Source organism: Diachasmimorpha longicaudata, chromosome 1, assembly GCF_034640455.1.
Source record: "Diachasmimorpha longicaudata isolate KC_UGA_2023 chromosome 1, iyDiaLong2, whole genome shotgun sequence".
Taxonomy (NCBI): Eukaryota; Metazoa; Arthropoda; class Insecta; order Hymenoptera; family Braconidae; genus Diachasmimorpha; species Diachasmimorpha longicaudata.
The window spans coordinates 10,360,201-10,385,962 of NC_087225.1; the positions used below are offsets into that span (position 1 = coordinate 10,360,201).

The 25,762-nt window shown below is 36.2% G+C and overlaps 1 protein-coding gene across 26 annotated transcripts in view; it reads right to left on the reverse strand.

Moving 5' to 3' along the window:
- The window catches only part of LOC135165755 (basement membrane-specific heparan sulfate proteoglycan core protein-like), a 63,718-nt gene that overhangs the window by 25,987 nt on the left and 11,969 nt on the right, over window positions 1-25,762 (reverse strand). For 20 of the 26 annotated variants that reach the window (XM_064127420.1, XM_064127395.1, XM_064127450.1 and 17 more), the window contains exons 2-10: window positions 20,904-21,057; window positions 20,698-20,837; window positions 20,337-20,490; window positions 19,965-20,133; window positions 19,409-19,569; window positions 19,121-19,255; window positions 18,438-18,659; window positions 18,156-18,272; window positions 2,033-2,140 (exon numbers count right to left, since the gene is read on the reverse strand). In XM_064127420.1, the coding sequence (XP_063983490.1) occupies window positions 2,033-2,140; window positions 18,156-18,272; window positions 18,438-18,659; window positions 19,121-19,255; window positions 19,409-19,569; window positions 19,965-20,133; window positions 20,337-20,490; window positions 20,698-20,837; window positions 20,904-21,057 (1,360 nt within the window). Of the gene's footprint in view, window positions 1-2,032; window positions 2,141-10,902; window positions 11,134-11,913; window positions 12,240-18,155; window positions 18,273-18,437; window positions 18,660-19,120; window positions 19,256-19,408; window positions 19,570-19,964; window positions 20,134-20,336; window positions 20,491-20,697; window positions 20,838-20,903; window positions 21,058-25,762 lie in introns of those variants that run through there. The other 6 variants (XM_064127505.1, XM_064127496.1, XM_064127411.1 and 3 more) reach the window with 5 other exon arrangements.

A 25,762-nucleotide genomic window follows, 5' to 3' on the forward strand; every position in this document is an offset into this window, starting at 1 on the left:
CGTATTTTATTATACATCCCCAATTCCCTTGGGATGAGATTGCAATGAACAAATAGAAGTGAAAAAAAATTGTTAAAATTTTTTTCATCCTCAATTTTTTATCCAGACGAGAGAGAAAGAACGAGAGAGAGAAAGGGAATTGAAGTGGCGTGAAAACTGACGAGGGGGCCGATTCATCAGAGGGACCCATGGGAGATTAACGTCGGATTAAAATGCGGCCAGTTATTAGGACAGCTAATAAACTCAAATGGAAATTCTGGGAGCGAGACATGTCCAGCTATGCAGGCCATTACTTCAAAATTCGTGAGATTTTTTTTTTGTTTAGCAGAGGATAAAGATCAACGATAATTTTTTTAATAAAACGATTTAGTGTGGGACACTGAATGCATATTGCATGGGCAAAAGTCTTCTCTGCTGCACCAATTTTTCGTGAACAAAGCAAATGCTAAATGGATTCTTCTAAAATAGCTTTGGAAAAGGGAATTTTCACGACCTAGAGCAGCCGGAAAAGGCGTGTATGTAATTTTTCCATCGAGTATACACATCACACACTTGGCTCATAGTAAATCTGTTCTGCTAAAGATATTGTTGCGATACGAGATGCTGTTATACCATTGAAATAATTCTCAAAGTGTGAATTAAGCACTTGGTGTTGTCCAAGCAGCAATAATAATCCAGTCTACTCGCCTTACACTTTAATCGTCATTTCTTCCAATTCTGTGAATCTATTCTCTTCATTTCATTAATTTTCCATGAACCAGGAGATTCTCGTTAGACGCATTCTAGAATAGTTTTAAGCGATCGACTTTCGCAACGAAAATGTCTCAATTTCGTATCTATTATAGACACTTCTCAAGGATCACATCTGTCTAAATTTAAAACGTACCAGCACTTAATCATTTAAATTCACATTCATGTGAATTTAAATCTTTTTCAATCTTATCTTTTTCAATGATTGAAAAATATTTAAACCAGGTATATGGACCTCAGATATTCATTTTCGCTGTATGAATTAACCGAAATAGAATTCTACATAACTTCCATCCATCAAAAGTCGCATATATCACACGCCTGACCCATTGTAACTATTGTTGTGATGCTGAATTCCATTATTCCATGGAAAAAAAAAATTGTCGATGTGTGGACTAAGCTCATGGTATTGTCAAAGCAACAATAATTATTCACCCCCCTTCCCCCTTCCCCTAAGTCACGCTTTTCTCCGATTTGTGTGATTAGTTTACTCCACAGACTCGGTCATGCAAAATCCCGTACTTCCAGCATTTTATCTTGACACAAGCACATGTGTAAATACAAGACCAAAGTAGAATAAATAATGAGTCTGGGTAAAGTGGTACAACATTAGTAAAACAGTACGATTGGATTCCTCGGGTGGCTGGTACAAGCCCACGAGGTAAGTAAAATTTTCAATGGGTCTTAGCTATTGCTTAAAACGCGCCCGGTATGCGTGAAACAACATGCATTAAACGCATTATGGAGAGAATCTACGAGTGTAAGTCATGTATACAGAGGTACCATGACTCGTTCTACCCATAAACTCGAGTGTTTCAAGCGTTTAAGACCTCGTGACTGGTGAGTTCATGCACTAAAAGTGATTATATGTTAGTTTCAACGGCGATTTGCTTCGATTTTTTTTTACTTCTAATTTTTCTTCCATGACTCTTGATACATCGATAATGTCAATGGCCCGGACTATTAATAGGACGTCCGAATAGTCTGAAAAATGGGGAGCATTGATCGACATTTGCGTAATGCCGGTTATATGCTCCGCAATTTTTTTTTACTTCCAGTGAGAAGCTTTACAATGCTTCCAAGGACCATTGGGAATTTCCTTTTCACGTTAAAAATTGTTACGGAAATATTGTTATGTCATAGTGCGGTTAAATATTTCTAGGAAGCAATGGACGGTATTCAAAGTTTTATAGATTTCCTCGTTTTTCATTGTGAAGAGGTAATTACAATGGTCACAATAATACGGAAAAATTTATATAAATGATATATATTAAGTACTCACGGCAGTTGAGCTCATCCGATTTATCGTAACAGTCATTTATTCCATTGCATCGTAGTCGGGTATTTATACACTGGTGATTTCGACACCGGAATTGTTGTTGGGTGCAAGCTGAAAACAATAAATTTTGTTTTTGGATGAATTTCAGCGAAATTTTATTTAATTGCTTTAGGACCGTTTCTATCAGGATCAAGTAAGGTACAATGACTGATTATCCAGTTCACTCACATTTCCATGAATGAATATGAAATTAATAAATAAATAACAAAATAGATGTCGGCCAAAGCTCAACATATAGCACAGCTGAAAATAGTTGTTTGAATTACACGAGTTACGAAAAGATGAACTCATTTCAACATGAAATACTGTAAACGATACTTGACAAAATCATTTTAAAAAATCAGAATCGATTTGATAACATTGGCTATTTAATATTAGCAACAGGTCACCTAAAATTCACTTGAAAATTGACATTGGAATAACCATCCACAATTTATATCCAGTATTAAAACGAAAAGTGGCGGCCAGCCAATTGCGGATCATGTTTAACCCCTCTTCCCTTCCCTATATCTCCCTCTTGACTACCAGTTGATGCCATAGTATACTGTGCTTTGACATGAGAAACTGACATTCAATGACACTACTTGACACCACCGACATAGAATTCAGCTGAATACAATCGGGGGTAAAACCAAAGGGCGGGCATTAAATCCTCTTTGTCCCAATCCTCCGGAATTTCCCCTTTACCTCTAACCTTACCAAAGTCAATACTTGGTATCGTATTCGCGTTTAATATGCACTTGTTTGAAAATATCACGGTACAGAGGGTTTCAAGTGGTTTTGCACATAATTAGGAATGATTCGATAATGATCAATGTCTCTAATATCCCGTTTGCAGAGCTGACATCGGAATCGCAATTGAATTCAATCAACTACATCACAATGCATGTATGGAAATTAATGGAAAATGCTAGAAGGTAAAAAAAATATTCTCCACTTGCGAATTTATCCACTCTTTACGCCATTTCTCACCCGACAAAAAGTTAAAAATGTCATTATTATCTTTAAATTTCCAAATAACTTGGAATCCATGTAAATTCAAAGTTAAAATATTGTATAAATGTTCAAAGTGGAGATTCGTCTTCAGTTAGAATCACATTTGAAATTGAAATTTTCCGTACGATCCATTATTTTCACGAGGGAATATAACAGCGGTGAATCTAGGCACGGTTGGATTACAAAAAAATGTAGTTTTAACGGCTCAATGCGGTAAAATAAAAAGCTGGTAACACGGTACAGAGTGGATTGCATATAGAAACGATATGGCTCCCCGTAGGATCGCAAAAGCGTCTTTATCGAATTAGTCAGGGATTAATGGTAGCGGGGGGAGATTATACAGCTATACTTCTACCAGGGGCGGTCCAGGCTTTCATCACAGTTCACGCATATAAGCGGAGGCATTAAACTCATAACCTCGAGTTTTCATGATTGTTATCGTGGTCTAACGGTTTGCGGGGATACAACTGATGATTACGATATTTTTTAATGGAAAAATAGCCCATTCGTAGGAAATACTACCTTTGGTTTTAAAGAGATGAATTGAAATCATTTTCCACGAATCAGATACTACATAAGAATCCACCTGACAGACACACATATACACATCCACGCAAGCACATACCGCGTCGTACGCCTTGCACTCTCAGTTGAGCGAGAAAATTTTTACTTCCCCTTCATAGCATAAAGCTGTATATATTAGCATGACAAGCAACGAGCATCAAATTTTCTGGACCTAAAAGCCCAAGTGGAGGCAAAGAGTACCTTTCCTCACTAAATCGTCCATGCGCTTCTAATGGACTATCGCCGGTGAAATTTTTGTCCTCTATGATAACATAAAGCAGACAGCCCTCTAACCACCGTTTCGATACACCATTTTTCCACCCCTGTCGACCTAAACAATTGTTACCATCATTCCCACAAAAAATCTAAACAAAAGTGAAGAAAAAGCAAGTGAGAAATTTCTGTCATTTCTGTTGATGATAAATGACAGTCAGAGGACGAGTTGATATAAACGGCATTTTTCTCTCTGATGATTCAATCATTCACGGTTCATTACTGTCTATAACTTTTTGTCTCAATTAAAATAACGACTTCGATCGTATTTCAATCTCAATAGATCCTTGAGACTGTCAAAATGACTGACAGAATCGCAGCGATTCAAGGGGAGCACAAGCACAAGTGCATTTTACGTTAAATTGGAGCGATGTAATTTAAAAAATTCAAAGCTTCCATTTGAATGATTACAATGCACTCATTCGGTAGTAAAAAGAAGAAAAAAAAAGAGATGCGAAATTTGTGCGCATTAACATTCATAGTGAGACAACTCATATCAGTGTAACCAGACCCAATCCATGAAGAAATCTTAATGATCCTATTCACCCGACTGTCTGTTACTGACAGAATCCCAAGACAAAACACCGAGAGAACTTATAAGGTGACGCCAGTTAATGTATCTGACTCTGATCTCGTATTACTGCGGTACGAGGAGATAGTACTATTCAACCAAAGAAGACAACGACCTCAGATTTACGTGTAAAATAGATAGAGACAAGTACGTGGACCTTCGAATTTGTTTAACGCATGCATTTTATTGGATCTCGGGAGAATGATTTATGAAGCCTAGGGGACGAATATCTGCACAAACGCTTATCAGTGAATTCTTTATGAAACCGAGTATAAAAAAAATCCATCCATGATTTAAATGGGTATGACATGTTTTTTCCAACATATTTTTCACGAGCATTGGACGATCTCCACGATAAATTTACGAAGGAATATTTTGAAAATGTACACAACACAAATGTCCTATCTCCAATATTCGAATGCATGCACAGCTCTTTAAACTCTTAAATGAGCCGTGTGTTAATGAGTCTTTCCGTTATCTAAAAATATTCACTGCATGAATAAGTAAAAAAATTGACGAAATGTTGAGCTTAACGCCATCATATTTGCGAATAAGAGAGTCATCAACGCTATTTAGCTTGTTACTAAACTGTCAACCATGCGAAAGCTCAGTAGAACGATTTACCATCCCATCTAATTGCATTTTACTATGATAATGCAGATATCAATATTTTGAAATTGTTACACGATATTTTTCCCTCTTATCATGCATGATCCCCTCTCGTAGTTCATCTTTAATGAATTCCTGGAGCTGTCAAAACATTTGAAATGCCATGTATGGACGCATTGAAACGAGCGCAGGTATATTGCACGTAACTTTCGTGTTGTTAAAACTTTCGCGCTTCTTCGCTTAAAATTTCAAGGGTAATTTTCTAGCAAGAGCTAAAGCCCGAGCTGCAAGTAACAATCACGTCGATAAAGCTAAATTAAAAAATGCGTGGAAAGGAATCTGACATTTAAGATTTACTTCAACTATCGATCGAGAATTCTTGGTAGTTTCAATAAAAGATTTTTTATCTAATAAAATCGATTCCACGAAATGGTCTCTTACCATCCAATCGACAATCGCATCTAACTGGCAAACCGCTGTATGTAAATCAGCGAGCATAACTCTGAAACTCGCATGCGGTTTCATTGAACAATGCGTACGAGCCAATATAGTTTTATCTCTCTTTACGATTCAACGCATCCAACGGCGCATGTGTATTGAGGAGAAATACGTTAAACGACATTTATGTCAAACCAGTGTGTGATTTCTGGCTGCTGTACAGCAATTATTATGAGTTCACTTCTATTTTCTCGAGCACACGCACTCCAATGACTAATGATGTTAAGTAGCGGCAAGTTATTTGTAATTTTATCGCAGTGACGAATTATTCAAAATATGATAATGGCGATGAATCATCAAGTTTATAATTGTAATTTATTCGATTGGTCTTAAGTAATGCTTACGTGAATTCCGCAAATGAATATCTTATCAATTGCATTGATTATTTGGAGAGGATTTAAGTATTTTGTTTTTTCTTATCAGTGGAATAATTTTTTACTCGAACTCGCGCATGAGAAGTTCGATAGAATAATTTGAAAATTGAAATGTTAAAAAATCCTAGGTATTTCCTATTAGTAATTCAAAGACTCGATTTTCTAGATTTACAAAATCATTTCATATCTAAAAGATGAAGTTTCAAAATATTTGAACAGCTTTAACTATTTGTTTATGCGTTTAATAAATAATAAGTGAATTCGAGTCTAGAGGCATGTGCCAAACTATTTAAAAAATTGAAATGGTCAAGAATGCGCTCATCGTCACCTCTTTAACAAAAACAATGATATACGTCCCCCAGGAATGCATCTGGGTGCGAGCGCGGTATTCCGCATCTCGTTATCGATACGTGCCAAGGTAACATGTACGTAGAACGCCAGACCATGAAGACCATGCCCGAATATGATTAAAACCATTCGCTCACACTTGTACGCTCATTCTTTAAGGGACGAGTTGAGATTGCATGTGTCACATAAAACTGAATAGCAATGATACCAATATTGCACCAGTCGTGCCACATTCCTAATGCTGACAATAGCTCCTACCCACTTACTGAAGGGTGATCTCAACTGGTTGATGACGGTAGTAATTCAAAGTTAGTCATAATAGCACGACATTTGTGTTGACTGACCTTTTTAAATGCAAATGATGGAAAGAAGTTTAGTACATTTTAAGAATTCGTTAAAGTGAATATCTGGCAATCAGACAAGTCATGAGGACAGACACTGGGAAGTCTCGCATCAGTTGTTGTTATGGAAAAAATTATAATTAGATAGACATTTTCAACAACAAGTGTTGGCAGAAATAAATGCTTTTCCAAATTGACTACAATATTTCTGTCAAGTTTAAAAATTCGAAACTAGTCTTGGATTCTTTTTTCAGTTTTGATTTTGCAAAGGCACATTGGAAATTAGTTTATTATATTTGGATCGGCAGCACGAATTCACCTATCGCTATAATTATTATGAGGATTATTGACTCAATTAAAAGATACAACCGAAAATATTGATGTACTCATTAGCAACAGCACTTTAATGAACCAGTAAATGATTTGAAAGTTTCATAGTTATTCGATTGCACAATCATCTACTCAACTTTATAAATAATTGAAAAAATAATGAATGTTAATGAATGTCAACTGAAGAATTTCGAGGAAACTATTGGTGTAATGAATGCAATTTAAAATCACTTGAACCCGGCAAAACAGTTGTTACGAAATTAGAACAATATCTAACTCGTGATAAACAGTACTTGATACAATAGACCCGCCCCGGGGGGTGGTTGTGTAATAAACAGTCGAAGCTGAAGCACAAATGGTATTTGCCGTATATTCTGCGTTGGTGGTATTTTGTTACAACAAAGAAGTCGTGTGTTCGTGCGGGAGGAAGCCTGTTTACCCGTAAAAGCCAGAAAATCTAATAAATTTTCGTCCTTTTAGGGGAGGACAAATATCACGGTACGCGGATGTCATTTTGTTGGAGGAGTACTCAGAGATTACTGAGAATAAGTCAAACGCTAGAGGCAGAAGGATATTGATGGGGACTAGGTGGGAATAAAAAAAATTGAGGGCAATGGAAATAAATACCGAAGAAAACCTTAAGAGATAAATAAAGAATTGACGATGCCATATTGAGTGTGAATCACCGATTTATTGAGATGGGAAAATGCAGACAGGAAGTACGAATCGATTATGACGGAGTGCATCCGGTTAAGTGGCACGGTGATATTTATTGACAGGGAAGTATAAATAAGACCAGAATTGTTGAATTATTTTGGGATTTTTCGTCCACTATTTGCTCAACAAAGAGCGTTAATGATTTATGAGGATTTTGATGGAAAAAAAGCAATGAAACAGAACGAAATTAAATTACCGCTGTTCTGAACTCAACATGAAGCTTTTACTCAGTAACAAATAGGGCAAATAAAATTGTGTATTATCATATTGATCGCTTTATCGATTGGCAAGAATTCATGAGGCACAAAGTGCCTAACACTACCACGTGCCTTACACCATAAACCGACGAAAAAGCGTCTATGAATACTTTAAACATTGTTAAACGAAAAATATAGATAAAACTGAGATGAAAGTTTGCAAACATGTTTTTTTTTCATAAACTTGAATTTCCAATAAGTGATTTATAACAACTGCATCAACCACGAGTGGAAAAACTATCAAACTTTTCTAATGGTCCACCAGGATTCAAAGTGGCGCATCAGGACCTCAAACGTCTAGCTTTTCTCCTTGATATCTAATGATAATTTTTATTTACCAATACCAATTGAGTTTGGTAATAGGAAAAAGCCTTTATGAATTTTAGAAGAATTTTCAAATTGTCAGCACATCTATAATTGACCTTTTCCGGGATTGCAATGGGGTGAAATTTTTTGACAGGTTGTTTTATTAATTTTTTTATTTCCGTTCCATCACGTCACGGTATATGGTACACCGTTGTCAGATAAAATCGATTATGCGAGACTCGTTCGCACCCGTTGCAATATGCATGAGTCACATTGCCGCCAATGTACCACAGACATTAATTTCTTTTCTCGGACTGCTCTTAGAATAATCTTTAGTATTAAAATCGAAATGTCGAGATGACGACCTGCGACAGATATGGATTTGATGAAAATGGTGATGATGAGCAATAACTCGATAATAAAGTAATTAACTTAGTTATGTGAACTTCCGTATATTATTCTCGTCTCCATCTCGATCTTGGTTTTATTCAATTTGATTGAGGTTGAGGAATACATTCTCCACGGGGGTAACATTAATGTTGATACAGTTTCAGGTAGGATGGCCAAACGCGAACGCATAAAAGCAACGCATCGTTAAACCACGTTTTATGGAACTTCCGAGTTTCGAGGCCATTAGCCACTTCTCGCATATTCGGGAAGTTTTTGGCTTTTACGGCACTGAATCGTAAAAATTATTAATAAATAATTAGGTTGAGTGGAGAGGGGCGGGGGAGGGCATCGTTCACTGATAACCTGGACTCACTAACTTTGACGACGAGTTGTTGAGATTTATTTTAATTGGGGTATATTGAAATTAATGATGATAATTCGTAAATGAAAATGGTCCCTTTTCACTTTCAGAGGACAATTTGCACTCTTAAAAACGAGAGGAGAAGGGCTTTTTCCCGATGTAAAATAGTAGTGAATTTAAGTTTTACATTCCAAACGACAGCGAACGGGTTGAGAACAATTGTTTCCTAGTTAGGTAATTATGAAAACAATTAAAATCAAGTAAAGTTGCAAAGATAACATCATATTCCTTGGTATGTATATATTACATATTTACTCACTATTCAAAAGAATCTGTGTTAGCGTTTACATTACATTTTAAACGTCATGTATGCGACAATAGATATTGTGTTAATTATCACCAATTCAAGTGAAATCGAGTTTAATGGACTCATGAGGTCGTACCATTTCTGTCGGAATGTCTGAGCGGCAACGAAAAAAAATATGATTTCATTATTCTTTTAAAAATGGGGATCACTGGCGATATATATGAACTCTGTCCATCCCAAACTTTTCACCTAAAATTAAACTGTCTCAGAGCTCCGAACAACAGAATAAACTAATCCATTTTCATTGCAAAATCAACCGACGGACTTTTTCTAAAATTAATACGCGTTAATTTTTTATATTTACGTTTTCTTTATGGATTTTAACCTGGAGTTGTTTCAAGCCCCAAGGGCACCATTTTAACATCTAACAAAACGAAAAAAAAATACCACTATTTTTTCTACTCCAGGATTTTATTGCATGACGTTTTATAGTGCGGCCTGTTGCACGTATATACGCAATGCTATCCTCACGCTAATACACGTGGACGCATTTATGATGTTCTCCACTGGCGCATTGTTTCATTTTAAAAATTGTCGGACATATTCCCGTTGCCGTGACCAGAGCTATCTTCAACATTCTTCTTTTCATTTTTTTATACCAACACCGAGGGAAAAGTCTACAAGTGAATAAATTAAATTAAATTCCTGAATTCATAAGCAAATATTTACGACTGTTTACGTTAACAACAATGAAATTGAATAAAATAAATTGCTGGAAAGAAAATGGAAATTACGTGACTAGTTTTTTGCAGAATAGGCAAATGAATATCCATCCACACTGGTATGACAAAAAGTCGCCAATTGTTAGACTCGAAAGCTCCACTGAATAAAAATTCAATTAATGTTCTCCGAAAAATTCTGTTAGTTTGAAAAAAAAAAACGAGAGCCTAAAGATAACCTTTTGTCACGCTTTTCCCTAATTTTCTTCACAAATTCATCCATTCCGCTGTTCGCCCTTTTCCTTTCTCTCTCCCCATCCCTACAGTTAGCATAAATAATGGAAAATTGAAGTGAATAATTATTATTCAACCTATGGTGCATGGTGGATTATTTAGTTGGATAAATATATAACTAGTTAATGCTGTATATGAGTTCATTCGCCGCGTAAAAGTGAATATATACGTTAGTTTGCTGGATGGCGTGCACGACTCAGTATCTAACTGACGACATGTCTTTTCGATGTGTAATTATGCGACAGTATCGTCGGGTGCATTACGCGAGGATGTGTTCATTTTTTGCTCATTTTTTGTTAATGTTTTGTATTTTTTATTCTTTGATAGAGTAGCGTGAAAAAACACATGAATTTTTGAGCGGAGCTGAGAGTATTCAGGATAATATTCATAAAAAAATACTAACAAATATTGGATTTTTAGTTAATGAAGGAGTGAAAAGAGATTAAGGGCTTCTTTTTGTCAAAATGTGTGCTCCATTAACATTATGCGTGACTTCAAAAATTGATAGGGGTTTAAGCAAATGCATTCTAATAATTTATAATTCGTTGATTATTTTACCTCTGTAACGATCATATTGGTATCTCTGTGCTTCTCCGACAACAGCAAAAATAATCGGAAACAGTAGAAACACTGCCACACGCCAGACACTATTTTTTCCAGCTTCCATTACCCTCAATTTTCAAATTTCAATAAATCACCAATAATTTGTTATCACGTTTTAATCCCATCGGACGCTCTCCGAAGAGATCAAAATGATCCTCATCAATTCCACAATCGACTCCTCAAGCCCTAGATGAATGAAAAATTACCAAAATTCATTTACAATTTTATGTCTTTAATTATTAAACATAGATTCACAGAGGGATTTTAATTGTCACGCGGATGTTACTAAAAATCGTGTTACATTTCCACCGCAAACGGCTCACCCTCATCTTACTTGACGCATTTCCTTTTTAATTCACCCCAGGGATTAAGAGAACTGTTTACGCGCTCTACGAGGCAAGAAAAGTGCCACAAAAAAAAGTGGTAAAAACAGAAAAATAAAAACCACGAACGGGGAAAAATTAAACACAATTATAGAGAACAGAGGGAAAAAACAACGAAATTGTTAATATACTGCGTCGGTCGGGATCAACAATAGCACATCATTACTTCCCTTGTAACTACATCTCACAACCATTCCCTATCCATTACTGTTTATTATTATTTTTTTTCAATCGTGACTCTGATAGACTCAACAGCATTTGTATTTCGCTCGTTCCATTCAGAATTTTGAAATTGTTTTTTCCCTACGATTGTGTACTTGCGATAATTTCCCACCCCCTTCTCCTTCACTGTTAATTGCTGGGTTGAATTAATCTCAAAGTCGAAAGTAATTACGCTAGCAGTTGAATGGACAGGGTCGAGCGCGCGGGATTTAAATAAACAGCTTTACTTGACACCTTTAATTTTAATAATATTTCTTTGAAAAATAGAACTCTGAAAGTTAATGACAGGTATCTATACGTATCAGAGAATATCACCAAAGAGTTAATTAATCCAATGAATCTCAAAATTAATGCCACGAACTTTTTCAGTAAATTAACGAAGAAAAATTCCAGGGTTTTAATCGAATTCACCAGATCCCCCTGAACAATGAAATTTTTCAACAATTCCCGTTCTTTACCCTAAGTCGGGTGACACGCGACTCATTCCGTACTTTTCAAGAAGAAAGAAACCAAAAAAGAGAACTGAATGAAAGAAAAAAATCACAAATTCACAGACACAAACACCGAAATGACAGATACCAAGCCACTTGGTAAATTTCGTTAAAAAAAAAAAATTTTGTGCTAGGTAAGGCTTGACGTTCTGACAATGGTCGCGTGGCAAACACGCTGATCTACCGATGCGAAACAAGTAGAGAGTAGAGTGAGCCCTCGAGTACCAATACCCCACCTCCACCGATATTCCTATATAACAGCGCGTGGGAGGCACTAAACTACTTTGGATCCTCACTTGTACCTCTTTTTAACTGCTGTCTGATGTCCTTTTCCCTCTCCCCTTTTTTCACTAAACGTGATGATCAACCCACTATTTTTTATTACACGTGTGCGGTCAACTGCACTTGAAAAAAACCCAGTGGTGTTTATATTTTTTCCATAATTTGGTATAATTAACTGTAGAGATTCATTTCCTTTTTTTATCAACTGAAAAAATATTTGCAGAAGGAAATCATTTTTCTTTCAATCGAGACAAAATAAAAAGAGATGTGGATTAAATAATAAATAGGCGAAAGTTATTTTTTGTACAGATTGTTTCACTCTCAATTTCTATATTTATTCAAAAACCAAAACTAATTTGTATGCTCTTCCGTTATTTTTTTCTTTCTCCCGGTTTTGTAAGCCGTTTAGAACTACCCAGTGATTTATAGTGTCGACTCGGGTATCAGAGGGAAATTATAAAAATAGGATTTCCATTGGGCTTTGAGATAGAATTTTATCGTGCCTGGAGAATGGTAGATGCTTTGTTTTTTTTTTATTTTTCTACTTTTTAACGTTCTAAAGTGAAAATTCGTTTGGGAGCCAACGGCAGCGCGATCGAAAGAACAGTGCTTTCACGTTGTGCCGTTACGTTATGACTATTATATAGGTTTCGTACTGACTTTGGCGCCGCGCACTGGTGTACGTATATTTTGGTCCTTTTGGAGTTGGCGGTCGATTGCGCGCGCATTCTTCGTACTACGGCTTCGTACCCTTTCTCAGGGTGAATTACAATGGTACTTTCAATTGCTTCTTTACCCATCCTTTATAAAATCGCAAATATGATCCTGTCTCATCATTTAGATTGGTACATTTATGAGTAGCCCCATCAATGTAACTATAGTATCACAAACAAAATGTGAAATTAACAATAAACAGTATTTGAATCATAGCGGAGTCAATTTTCAAACTGATTCTTCGACTTCTCAAACTGGTTTTAATTTTGCAATTGAATTTTTCGAACACAGACGACCTTTTGCAACTCTTCCTGTGCAATGTCTGTTAAAAGTTGAATTATTGTGGAATGTGATTCAACTACCAATACCAATGCAGTCATTTGTACTGTACAATTGTCATTTTATTAGAAGAATTGCAAAAATATGCAGCTGTGTAGGCGTATAGCCATTACTCAGGGGTGAAATTATCGATATTAAATTCATGCGATTCCAGCACAATGTTAATCGATCGCCACCTTCCTTCGTACCACGGGTTCATGCATAATGATTAAGTTATTAATACAGCATTAATCTCTTCCGAAAGTACGTTGAATAGAGTCCTCACATCATGAATTCAATAATGCAGTTCGCACGAAAGTAATAATCTTCAATTTTCCCCATTAATGAAAATAATTTGACGTCAAGCTTGCGACTGGTAACCATTAGACTCTGACATTTACGCCAACCCGCTGAGGAACCAACGTTACACTACTCCCTCCGACCCCTCTTTTACTCATCCAGATGATTTAAATGTGGAATAAAAGGGACAGGGATGCCCCTCGACCTACTGGTTTGTGTCTTTGGCTCAAGTCTCTTATTCAAATTTTCCGCTTGAGGTGAAGATAAAAATGACAGGAATGATGTTTAATTATACAATAGGGAAGTCAAGACGAGACTAATTACAAGAGCCCTTGCAGGGCCATATACGTGCGAAGGAGAATGTGGCACGTGAAATTCTGTAATGTATTGTTGATTATCAAAGAGCAATCTAAATTAGTAGAAAATTTCATCAATTGGGCGTAAAATTATATGACATATTCATTAATAATATCTATATCCAAAATCGACATTTCAAAAATCATCATTCACCATTTTGAAAATAACTTCTGTTATTCACTTTTAAGTTCAAGATATTTAATTTAATCGAAGTCTATCAATAAAGAGGAGTTGTATAATCAAATGTCAAAGAATTACAAAAGTCGCTGGCCTTGAAAGCTCTCACAAACTGTTAATTGAACAAATAAATATCAAACATTGTCCATTTAAATTATTGGAAAATATTTGAATATTTATTCATTACTTGCATTCCTGCATTATCGAAATTCCAATAAATTTTTCGCTCTCAACAAAAATGGAGGTGGAATGGAAAACAAATACGAACGACCAAAAAGAAAAAACAAAAAAAAACTTGTGATTGCTCACACGCAGCGCAAAAATCATGAGGATAAGAGCGGGTGGACCATTTGTCTTCTGCACCTCAGATATATGTACATTGAGCCGAAATAATGTATACAGTGAAAGGTTCATCTCTGCATGAAATACTGTGAACTACAGGTCGTATTGTTTTATGACTGGACGGAGGAGTGTGAAAACTATTACAACCAAGCAGGGTTACGCCTACCAATCTGGTCTCAGGCGTTATACGGCGGTTGCTTATCGCACTCACAAGGAGGGTGAGATGAGGGATGAGGGAAGAATTTAATTTCGAGATACAGAAAGGCGTGAAGGACGAGCACTAGTATTGTTTTGTTTCGCGTTTTTTCTTCGGAGAACTCCACAATGAATACTAAAAAGCATAGAACTCATTTGCAAGCCACAATATCAAATTATTTCATATTATGACATTGGGTTCGATTCAATAAAGAATTTAACGACAATTTCCGTGATTGAGTTAAACGATTTGAATGTGAAGAGATCTCCGATTAATTAGGCTCCCATAAATTTATTTAATCTCTATCGATTTTTGCGTTATTTTTTTCCCAAGAAATTACCAAAAATAAGAACGAAATTTCCATAGCTTAACTATTTATACAGATGTACTTATAGCAAGTAAATATATTTATGCAATTGAATGATTTTTCTCAATACCGCATTTGCATAGAAATGAGTTGAATCAAAATATTCCTTTCACCACTTTTGTTACGAATTCCCCCGAAACATGGGAAATATATCATGACACGTATGTGGGAGGCCAAATGAGAAAAAGGCCCGGATTTCCTTATCGGATTTGTTACAAGATGCCGTTCAATTAAACGAGCAACCACATGTTTATTACAGACACAGGCGATCTCTTTGAGCTTGGCCACTCATACTGGCGCCGCAATTATGATGTTTGTAGATTCATGATTTATGATGTACAAATGAGATCACTTTTTAATTTTATTTTACGGCTTATTCTTGGATTCTCAGCTAAATTTTCATACAAGCGATGAATCATTCTCCACGTTACTACTGCGATAAACCGACGAAATGACCAATTACCGGCGTCAGTTTTACTAAGTAATTGAAATATAGCATAAAGTTAACGAAACCCCCTGACCAAAATATATATTACCAAAAGTATGAAGTACTGAATTTTACAACAAACTGACCGTATTCCAAACTCATCAATCTATCGTGGATCAATTGTTTAAAATATTGTGCGAATCGCATTCCTATACGCATTACTTTTGAATATCTGTGAGCTATTATAATATGGCTCCTCAAAAATATAGATATAATCAAAATAAAATCGTGTCTTCTAGAAACACACATTAAGGCAGTAAAGCAGCAGTACATTGTCTTAATCTTCATTTGAGAGTTTCCCAATTATGACATACTAATGGCCCAGGTAGCCTTTAGACATAAAATGCGTAACACAATTCACTCAGTTAGCATTCGAGCTAAAAAAAACTCGTACAGAATCATAAAACGAAAGATAATTAAATAAATAAATAAATTCGAGTAATGATAATAATTACTTTGGAAAAGTGAATCAATGGCAAGAAACTACAGATATTTGACATCCGTCGTGGTGGTGCCTGGCGTGCACTCTCGTTTAACCATTTCCTCTCTGCATTTCCTCATAATTGTCCATAGGGACTAGGCGGATTACAAACGACAGAGTAAACGCGTCTCCTTGGATGGAGAAATCCACTCTTCGTGAGTCTTTCATGTTTATTATCCTCACAATTTCTCCTTGTCAACCAGGAATTCTCAATTATTGATTAAGCAAAGCAGCAAAAGACACAACGTATACCCGCCACGTTTTTATCCCTTTTTGTCTCTAATTTGTTTCTTTTCAAATGAGCCCACAAAAAATTAAACGTTTTCAACGATAATAACTGTTGTTCCTACCAAAGATAGAATAATAAATGAAAGAGTTATCCTTGTTTTCTTGTCAATACGTTGAGTGCGGAAATTTGAAAGGCTAAACAATGCAGATATTACCACAAAGTTGAATCGAATTGTCAACTCTATGCTTTCTATACCAAAAGAAATACTACTCCTCAAGTTAGTTCACTCATAATACAGCGGCTGTTTAGATAAAACCGGAAGTTAAGTCGAGACGAGAAACATTTCTATCGTCAGTGTTACTACCGGTGGCTGTCCTTTTCCGCATTGTTGACTGTATAACACTCATGATGATCCTCAAAGTTGGTCCAAGCGTGAGGAGGAGATGGAGAGGTGGTCGGAAGGCTGAGATATGTCGGAAGCCCGACAAGTACCCAGCATCGAGATGAAAAAGCTCTCACAACGTTGAATATTCATTCGATCGTCTCGCTCGCCTTGCTGACACCTCCTCTTCGTCCCTTCTAGTTTTTTCCCCTCATTCATTCCTTCCCCGACCTTATTTTTACGGAACATATTCTTGTCTAGGCACGCAGATAGACGTGGGTAGGAAGTTTTACATTTGTATGTCATACGATGAAGGAGATAAACAATATGTTAAAGATGGTATCAGGGGGATGCCCTACTTTCACGAAAATAATTCAATTAGCAAATAATCATGGGGATTATAAGTGACCAGACATTCGGTTCTACGAAAGAAAATTAATTAAATGAGCGGAGCAAACTTTAATGAGCGCACTCATCAATCCATTTTAGGAGTATAAATCAATTTTGCAGCAGTTCTGTTTTTTTTCTCTCCATTCCTCGATAAAGTATTCATAGAAAAATGAAAGTTACATATACTTCATTCATATATGAAAAGAAATTAAGAAATTGAGTGAATTTTGACTAATGTGAATGGGTGGAGGTGGAGGGCAATATATAGATTTCACAAAAATATGTGGTGTGTTCATATGTTCGTAGAATGCAGTGAACCCAAAACTTCAATTTGAACAATGACAGTACTTCCACTTGGAAGCAAATAACGCATCTCAATTATTGAATGAATCACTGGTTTATCGATTGCTCGCTCCCATGACGGTTGGTTTGCAGCGCGTATAACCTGTAGGGCTGCACAAGGAACTTTCCACTAGGTTGCATACACCCAGAAATTCGAGAGCGATGATTATTTATTATTCCCCTCACCGTGGAAATGCTTCCATGGCCGGATGAATGACGGATCTCACTTTTGAATTGATGCATCGATTGCATGGAAAAATTCCACCCATCATTGCTTCGCGACAAAGAATATTACGATGTTATAAACGCGGAATAAAATATTCAATAAAAATAACGTATCTCCAACATTTTTTCGCAAAGTTTGTTGGAAATTCAAAAGAATCGTTAAAGCGATATTCTTCGGAATTTAATCACAGTGTTTAGGAGAAATCGTAACTCAAATTTTGAAGCTGACGTACGCATAGAAATCAGTTTTTAAAAATTTCTGGAAGAAGTCGCAAAAACATCCAGAAATTATAAACTTTCCACGGCCGGTATTCTAAGTAATTGCAATAACTTTCTCCCTTCGAGTCGGGAAGTTGGAAAATTCAAGAAAAGTTTGTACATCTCTTCATTGGAACCACACGTTGAACACAGCTCAACTACCGATGGAGCTGTCGGTAGAGATGCTTTCTACGTCCCGGAGAAACCCTGATACACCGTTTCGGTGCTAGCGCACATGATATAATCGAAAATCATGATAACTTACCGGGATAGTTGCAGTTCCTCTCGTCACTACCATCGTCACAATTTGGAATAAAATCACAGCGTTGTCTCTGCAGAATGCACCGACTGACGTCACAAGAGAATTCATCTCTTCCGCAACCTGTGAACAAAATTAATAGAATCAAAATTGTATCACTGACGACATTAACTCCTCTGAATACTCATTTGAATTATCTATTTAAAAATTGCTTAAATCTGCGTTTATATTATATATATACATTGTGGAAGCCATGAAATATCATTGAAGGGAAGAAACAACACATACTGTCACCGCAACCCTCCTCATCAGCACCATCGTTACAATCAGGAATACCATCGCATTCTTGTACTGAACAAATGTATCTACTTCCATCTTTACAGGGAACTGCGTCATCGCCACGACAATTGTTTCCAGAGGGAGGTGTCGGTTCAACTTTGTGTTTGAGTGTGTCATTAGTTGTTGACGGATTACCTGCATGCTCGTGTTTGTCATAATTTGCGTCAGTGCCTAACAAATGTATGAAAACGAACAAAAAAAAATAAAGTAAATTCTAAGAGAACAAGAAATGAATTAACACCCCGTCAGTTGCGCTACGACCACCGGGTCGCGCTTTTCAGGAAGATTTAGAAAAAAATATGATTCAACATCGATATTCAAATTTAGACTTGTAAAATTTGATTAATAACATTATTGTGATGTATTAAAAGCTTTAGCATAAAGTGGGGCTCAAATAAAATCTAATATTCGGCTACAAAATTAGAAAATCACTGAAAACAAAATAGTGAAAATACTTGGAAATCTTCAAGCGTAAGGCTGATCCTTGATTTTTTAAAATTTATCCTCGAATAAAAGCATTTGCAATATTAGCACAACCAACGCAGTGTTAAAAATTAAGGAGAAAATCTTAATGATGAATGAGGATTCAAATTAAATGTTGGGATAATGAATGGGTGCTGCGGAATACTTACGAGTTTCCTCGGTTGTTTTGGGTGTACAGTCCAATTCATCGGACTGATCTGGACACTGGGGTACACCATCACAACGTGTACTTAGAGGCACGCAAGTACCGTCTCTACATCTAAGTTGAGTGTGCTCGGAACATTCTAACGTGCATTAAAATTGACAACAAAATGAATAAATAAATAAAAATATGCGGACCCGTACACAATATATGAAACTAAATCGTCTCATATTTCAACTAATGGGTCACCTAACATCATCGATCAGGCCATTCAAGATAATATTAAACTGCTCACCTGCGAAGCCACGGAATGTGAATCCTTCAGGCGACACCTGAATATTTCCTACGGTATGCAACTGCAACTGTTTTTCCAGGATCTCTCGGACGTGAGACTCGTAAGGCGTAGTTGACCCAATGTCCAGTAGCACTTCAGAAGTAAACGGATCATCAGTCGGTCTGAAAAATTGGAGATCATTCAATCAATTCGATATACATTTTGAAAGCTCAGTATCAAATCCTAAGATAATACTGAACAATTCGGACAATATGAAGACGGCTCGTAAGGAAAATTAAAACAGGTACTGTTAGAAGAAAAAATGTAGAATGGTAGCACTGCTTCATCTACAAGTACCTCCAGGTAATCGGGTGCAACCGCGTAAGGAGGCTCAACTTATTTATAGCAACCCATGTACATACGTGCAAAAATACATCAAACTACTTCAAGATTGGTGAATGAAATCTAATCTTTATCTAGACAAAATTAAAGTTTTTATACTAGCAAATATAACAATGGGAACGGAGATGGGGAAAAATTTATATTATTTGTTTAACAATGACAATGCGCTACTTACAATATTTTAATGACATTAGCAACATGATCATGGTTGGGAATGTGTCGAGACAACAGTTCATCGAGTGCCTGAGTCAAATTTTTGCTCAACTGTATGTAATGAGAACTCCTCGTGTCAGCGTAATCAGCGATGTACGGTTCTAGTACGGTCACAGTGATTCGGTAGAACTCTGGGAAAAATAACCATCAATGAATGAGGTTAGTAAAATTACCATTAGGTTTCTGAATATTCAGCGAATGATTTGTGCTTCTTAAGTGATCGTTAACTTTCTCATTGAATTATTCAGTAGTTTGCAAATGAATATAAAACTCAGGAATTTTCAGTCAGTGAGTAAAATACATAACGAAATTAAATTGAACGAGGAGTACTCACTTGGTTCCCTTACTCCCTCTCCATGTGTGGTTTTATGTCTTTTATCCTCAGTGGCACTTCCTTCAACATCTCCGGAACCAGCCGCAAAGTCTTCATCATCAAGATTATCGTAATCAAGTTGTTGGTTTGACGCCGTGTCTTCAATATCATTAGTCTAAAATTTCAATCATCGAAGAAATGATTAGCATTATCTTGACAATTAAATTCGCTGAATAATTAAGTTGCCGATTATGCAGATGGGATTTATTCCCTAATGAGATCTACAGTTGACCCACAAAATGGTGATACGACAGTAGACATAAAATGAGATTTACTATTTTTTTGATCGAGACGATCAAATCGACTGAATAAAAGGAATTACCGCATCATTATTATTGTCAATATTTCCGTTGACTTGATTGGAATCACCAGTAACTTCTTGACTGTTCCTGGCATTACGGTGATGCTGCGTCGTGGTATCATAAACCAATTCTGTTGTAGCTTCGGTTGTGGGCTCCGTATCTGCAATTAGAAGGAGCGATTCTTCATGTGACTCAGTAGTTCAAATGCCTAAGAAGACGTCTTTACCTGGAGCTGCTGTGGTGGTCGTCGTTGGTGCAAGCCAATCGAAAAAATTAAATTGCCTTTTCACTCTGCTGAAGAATGTGTCCGCAGTTTTCTCAACTATTGGTACTGAAAATGATGTTTGTTTTCCCTCTGAATCAAAGACCAAGTCATCATTCTGGAACAGAAAAAGTGAATAATTGAAATCGAATAGGAAATTTCAAAACTGTTTGACTACTGAAAAATAAACTTTCTAATGGAGAAATAAAAGAGTAAAATCTACGTATGTAGTTTATGATCTATTGTGTCCGAGAATATATCGCGATTTAGAATCGGCCAATGTATAAGACTAAAAAGATTCTCATAGTAACGGTTGCTACGTTTTCGAGTTTTGCACGTCTCAACTTTGCCTCGCTGAGTATCGTATGAAGTATTCTCACGTGCCACTCATAAAGAACCAATTCTCACCTAAACACACGATATAAATTCAGCATCGGCGGGCCATTTTGTCCGCTTCTCTTCATCGTCAGTCGTGATTCGTAAATTCCATGCTCAATGCATCATTTTTCTTCAATTTTTTTTTGCTCTCTTTGGAATATTAGCGTATAGTTTTTTTCAAAACAATATTTGCGAGAAAGAAAACAGGTGATTTTCCTAGGTAATATGTACGATTTTGAACAATCATTATTCTTCACGAATACTGTGATAGAACATCACTCTTAGACACAAGGAATGTCTCGCGTTTCGCCGATGTGGCACATTGCTATCTTGGTGAAATCCCTCTTCAACACCGGATGTAAGTATATATTGCTGAAGGTTGAAAACTGAATCTTCCAAGAAGTGAATATAAAAGTTAGGGTTAAACAAAGAATAGCAAAAACAAGAGTTTGGAATCGATTCAGGGCGTCTCTAGGGTAGCAAAAGTGTATTAGTTTGGTCCAAAAATAATTCGCCGCCCGTAATTCTCAAGAGAATTGGTACACATCACACTCATTGGTATACTCTTGCGTAAGCTGTTAAATTTTCCGTTTTGTTTATTTTCTCGATCTATATAAATAATCAAAGCCATTTGCTTCAGGCGTGTGTTTATGCGATATACCATTCCAATGGAAATATTTGATATTTATGGAATCGTGGCTAACTATTTGTTTTCAACATCAGGATGAAATTAGTTGGAATCTAAATGTTTTACTCTTTTTCTTTTTTTTTTTCAAATTAAAAATACAAGTCATGCCATTGTCACTTTTGAGTTTGATCCCCTTAATTTGAAAGAAGAAGACATAGGGCATCTTGTAGCCCTCTTTGCAGCGTAACACGGGTAAAACGAAAAACTTTGTTATTCCGTGCAAGTTTTACCAAGGAGGGGGGTGAGGATTTCAACGCTAAGTCCACTCCATGATCCTTTTTCCTGGTACCGGCCAAGTACGTGCTCATACTTCGGCAAAACAGTGGGTTGGTGATGGCCCCAGGTAGTCCAAAATCCTCGGCATATTTTCTCCTCTCCTATTTTACCCCCGCCCTTTTTTTACACCAGTACAGTGAAGCTCTTACGTAAAAATATAGTTATTTATTTGTATTAACCCTCGGCGGAGTGATGATGACAGGATTCTTGGCCGAACTCACTCCACATTTTGTCGGAAATAAGTACTAATTATCCATGCCGAAGAGGATAATGTGATGGAGGAGTGGACCAAGTTGGGTGCAGTGGAATTTCGAAAGCAATCGCACACACGTGTGACAACAGACCATGGAACACTTTATGGAGTTTGGATGAGTCATTAACACTAGTCATTCCTTTTGAAAATGTGGGATTTATCAGTAATCTCACACTTTTTCTTCGCTACAAATTCGAAGGAATCAACTCATAATGTGGTACATTTTATTATGTAAAAGTACGTCTGGGATAAATCTCTGTTATATCGAGATTGGTACGACAAATGTACTTGTTGTAAATTGCCAATGAAGACATCGACTATGAATTAATGCATTAATGATTGCGCTGTTGATTCACTTCAATATCGGTTTCTCAAGTGAAGCCAATCCTCAAATTGCGCTTGTACGGAATCACCATGATTTGTGATTCTGCTCTGACAGAATGACTTATGTATGCAAATTAAATTCATTAACTATTAACGAATCAGAGTTTAGAACGTTTTGTTTAAGCCTATGGTAAGCTATTATAATTTCAAATTTTTCTGGAGAATAACATTCATGTCGATTTGACTAAGGAAATGCTCAGTCTGAATAAAATTTACTTCAGGCAATGCAAGATCATGTTGAGCGATATCATCATGTATTGAGTCCTATAAATAATTTGAATTACTGAAAAATGATAAATCAATGAGTTGACAGAGTCAGAAAACTTTTAATGAAAAAAAAACAAACATAATTATTATTGCAATATTTACTACAAAATTATGCACATTTAAGAATTAATAACCGAACTATTGTCTTCGGTCAGTGTATCGTCCTAGACTTTGCAAAATTTTTAATAATTTCCAAAATATTTCAGTAGGAAGCTAATTGCAAGTTGTAACTTTTCAAGCAACCACTTCAGGTCTTAATAACAAAAAAATCTCTGATCTCCAATCTAACGTACCGAGCCGTCACCCTAATGAAAATCTACAGTTGGTCTGTTGAACGTGGTAGCTCTATACTCTACCCTTCGCCACCTCAATGATAAAGAGGAAATTGAGGGTAAGGGGAACCAGCTGGAGATAGAAGATGAAAAAAAGACAACGAAATAGAGCGGGGCGATCTCTCGTCCTTTGTCTTAAGCCCATGGTATATTAATGCGAAGAACATGTTACATGTAGGCCGGGTAGTTGAACAGAGAGGACACCCTCTTAAAAAAAAGGGAGGGGAAAACAACTGGTGTAGAATACTAACGAGTCAACGTGGCAAATCTCCCAAGAAAGACTCCGTTTAACCACACCTTTGCATTTTAACAAGTTCGAATGGAAGAGTTACGAATTGCAAAGTCTCAGAGACTTTTCATCACGAAGAGGTGACAATGACAGGTTGTCAAAGACAAACAGATGTTGATACATTTTTTAACCCATGTTTTATTTAAAACCCGCAGCTCCACCCATGGACTTCAATTGAGCTGGATTTTGTCAACGATATTTCATGATTCTCAGAATATATATGTGCGGACTTAAATATATACCAATTTTTATTAACTAACGTGTTAACTTATCAATGGTTTTGTAATGTATTATCATATGTACATTGCATATAACATTTTTAGTTGCATGTAATAAAACATTTTTCTGAAACTGCGAATTCAGAAAAAAAAATTATACAAAAGTATATGTTTAAGAAATGTAATAAGAGAACGATCTGCCGTGATCGAATAAATTGGTGATATGAAATGTTGCATTTTTTTTTAATGGGAAATAATTGGCATAATTCTTCCGGAAACATCTGAATTGGAAAAACAAATGAATAAATGATTAGTTATCGAGTTTTTATTATCGATAAAGGCAAGCAGTAAATTAAAAGTCTATATATTCGAACTTAACTCTAAAATATTCTGAAACCACTGCCGAGAAATTGTTCCGAGATTTTTTTTTGTGAATATTACTTTTGTCCCTAAGGGGATGTCTTTCAACATTTTCCCCATCAAATTATTTCCGTTATAAATTTCAATTCCTAGATTAAATTAATGTAATTGAACAATTTGATCCCTACCTTCACCAAGATAAACTCATTATCCACCCGTAATCACTTTATAGATTGAGGTCAATAGATTTGTCATTGTTCTGCAATGAATCACCCGTGAATAACCAATCTCACCAACTGAGCAATGATTTGAAGAATTTATCATGGCAATCGATCGACTTGAGTTCAATACTTCTACCGACTTGATCATTCACAAAAAAAAATTCTCAAAGCAGTTAAATTAGACCTCCGACGGTACGAACGCCACCGGGTATGCAAATATAGGTCTTTGAAAATTGTATTTTAAGGCATTCACACGTATCTCTATTTCTGACCACTGAGTATTTCAAAAATTCAATTTCAATTTTAGGGGAAGCATTTTCTCCGTAATACTTCTATTTCTCCTCATATATTACATCCGGCCGCTTGATTTCTTCGCCTGCGGTTACAACAGCATAAAAACACGATGGAAAGAAGAAGAAACTCACCACCATTTTGATGCTATTGATTTCAACATTTTTTTTTACAACGAGATAATGTCACCTAGGCTTTGCCGACTAATACTAGGAATTGACGGAAATTACTGATAATTCAGAATAGCTGTATATACGTCGGAGATAAGGAATGAAGCATATCAGGTTCTGTCTATGCCGGTACCAACGAGAAGGTGATGAAAAACGCAGTTGTTTGAATTAAACCGGGATGTACTACAACGATTGACATTGATCGTTCAATCGGTCCCTTGAGTTGTCCAACCGTCGCCGATTGATACTAAATCATTCGGTTATTGTGCAACAGCGACTCGGCAATAGTTCTCATAGGCACCAAAAGACCGATTAAATTTTATTATTGCAGTTAATATGTGTGAAGACGAGGATTCAGTTTTTTAATAATTATTCTTCTTCTCCCGGCGCACAAGAGAAATTTTAACTGTTGTTGTTCGTGATCTACTCGTCCAGGGGTGATATGCTTTACCATAATTTGTTTTTGGAAAAATAATATATGCGTATGAGAATGCTCCACATTTTTATTTATAAAAAAAATTTAATTTTATCTACCTTCGCCTTTAACATCTCTTTAAATTGCAATACTCCTCGATTTTTAGACACATGAAAAATCGGACCGGATGCAGAAAAACGTTTCGTAAAAGAGCTATTCCTATTCTTGTAAAAAAATACCCCTTGACTTATGAAAATCCATCCAACATTTACCGAGATGTC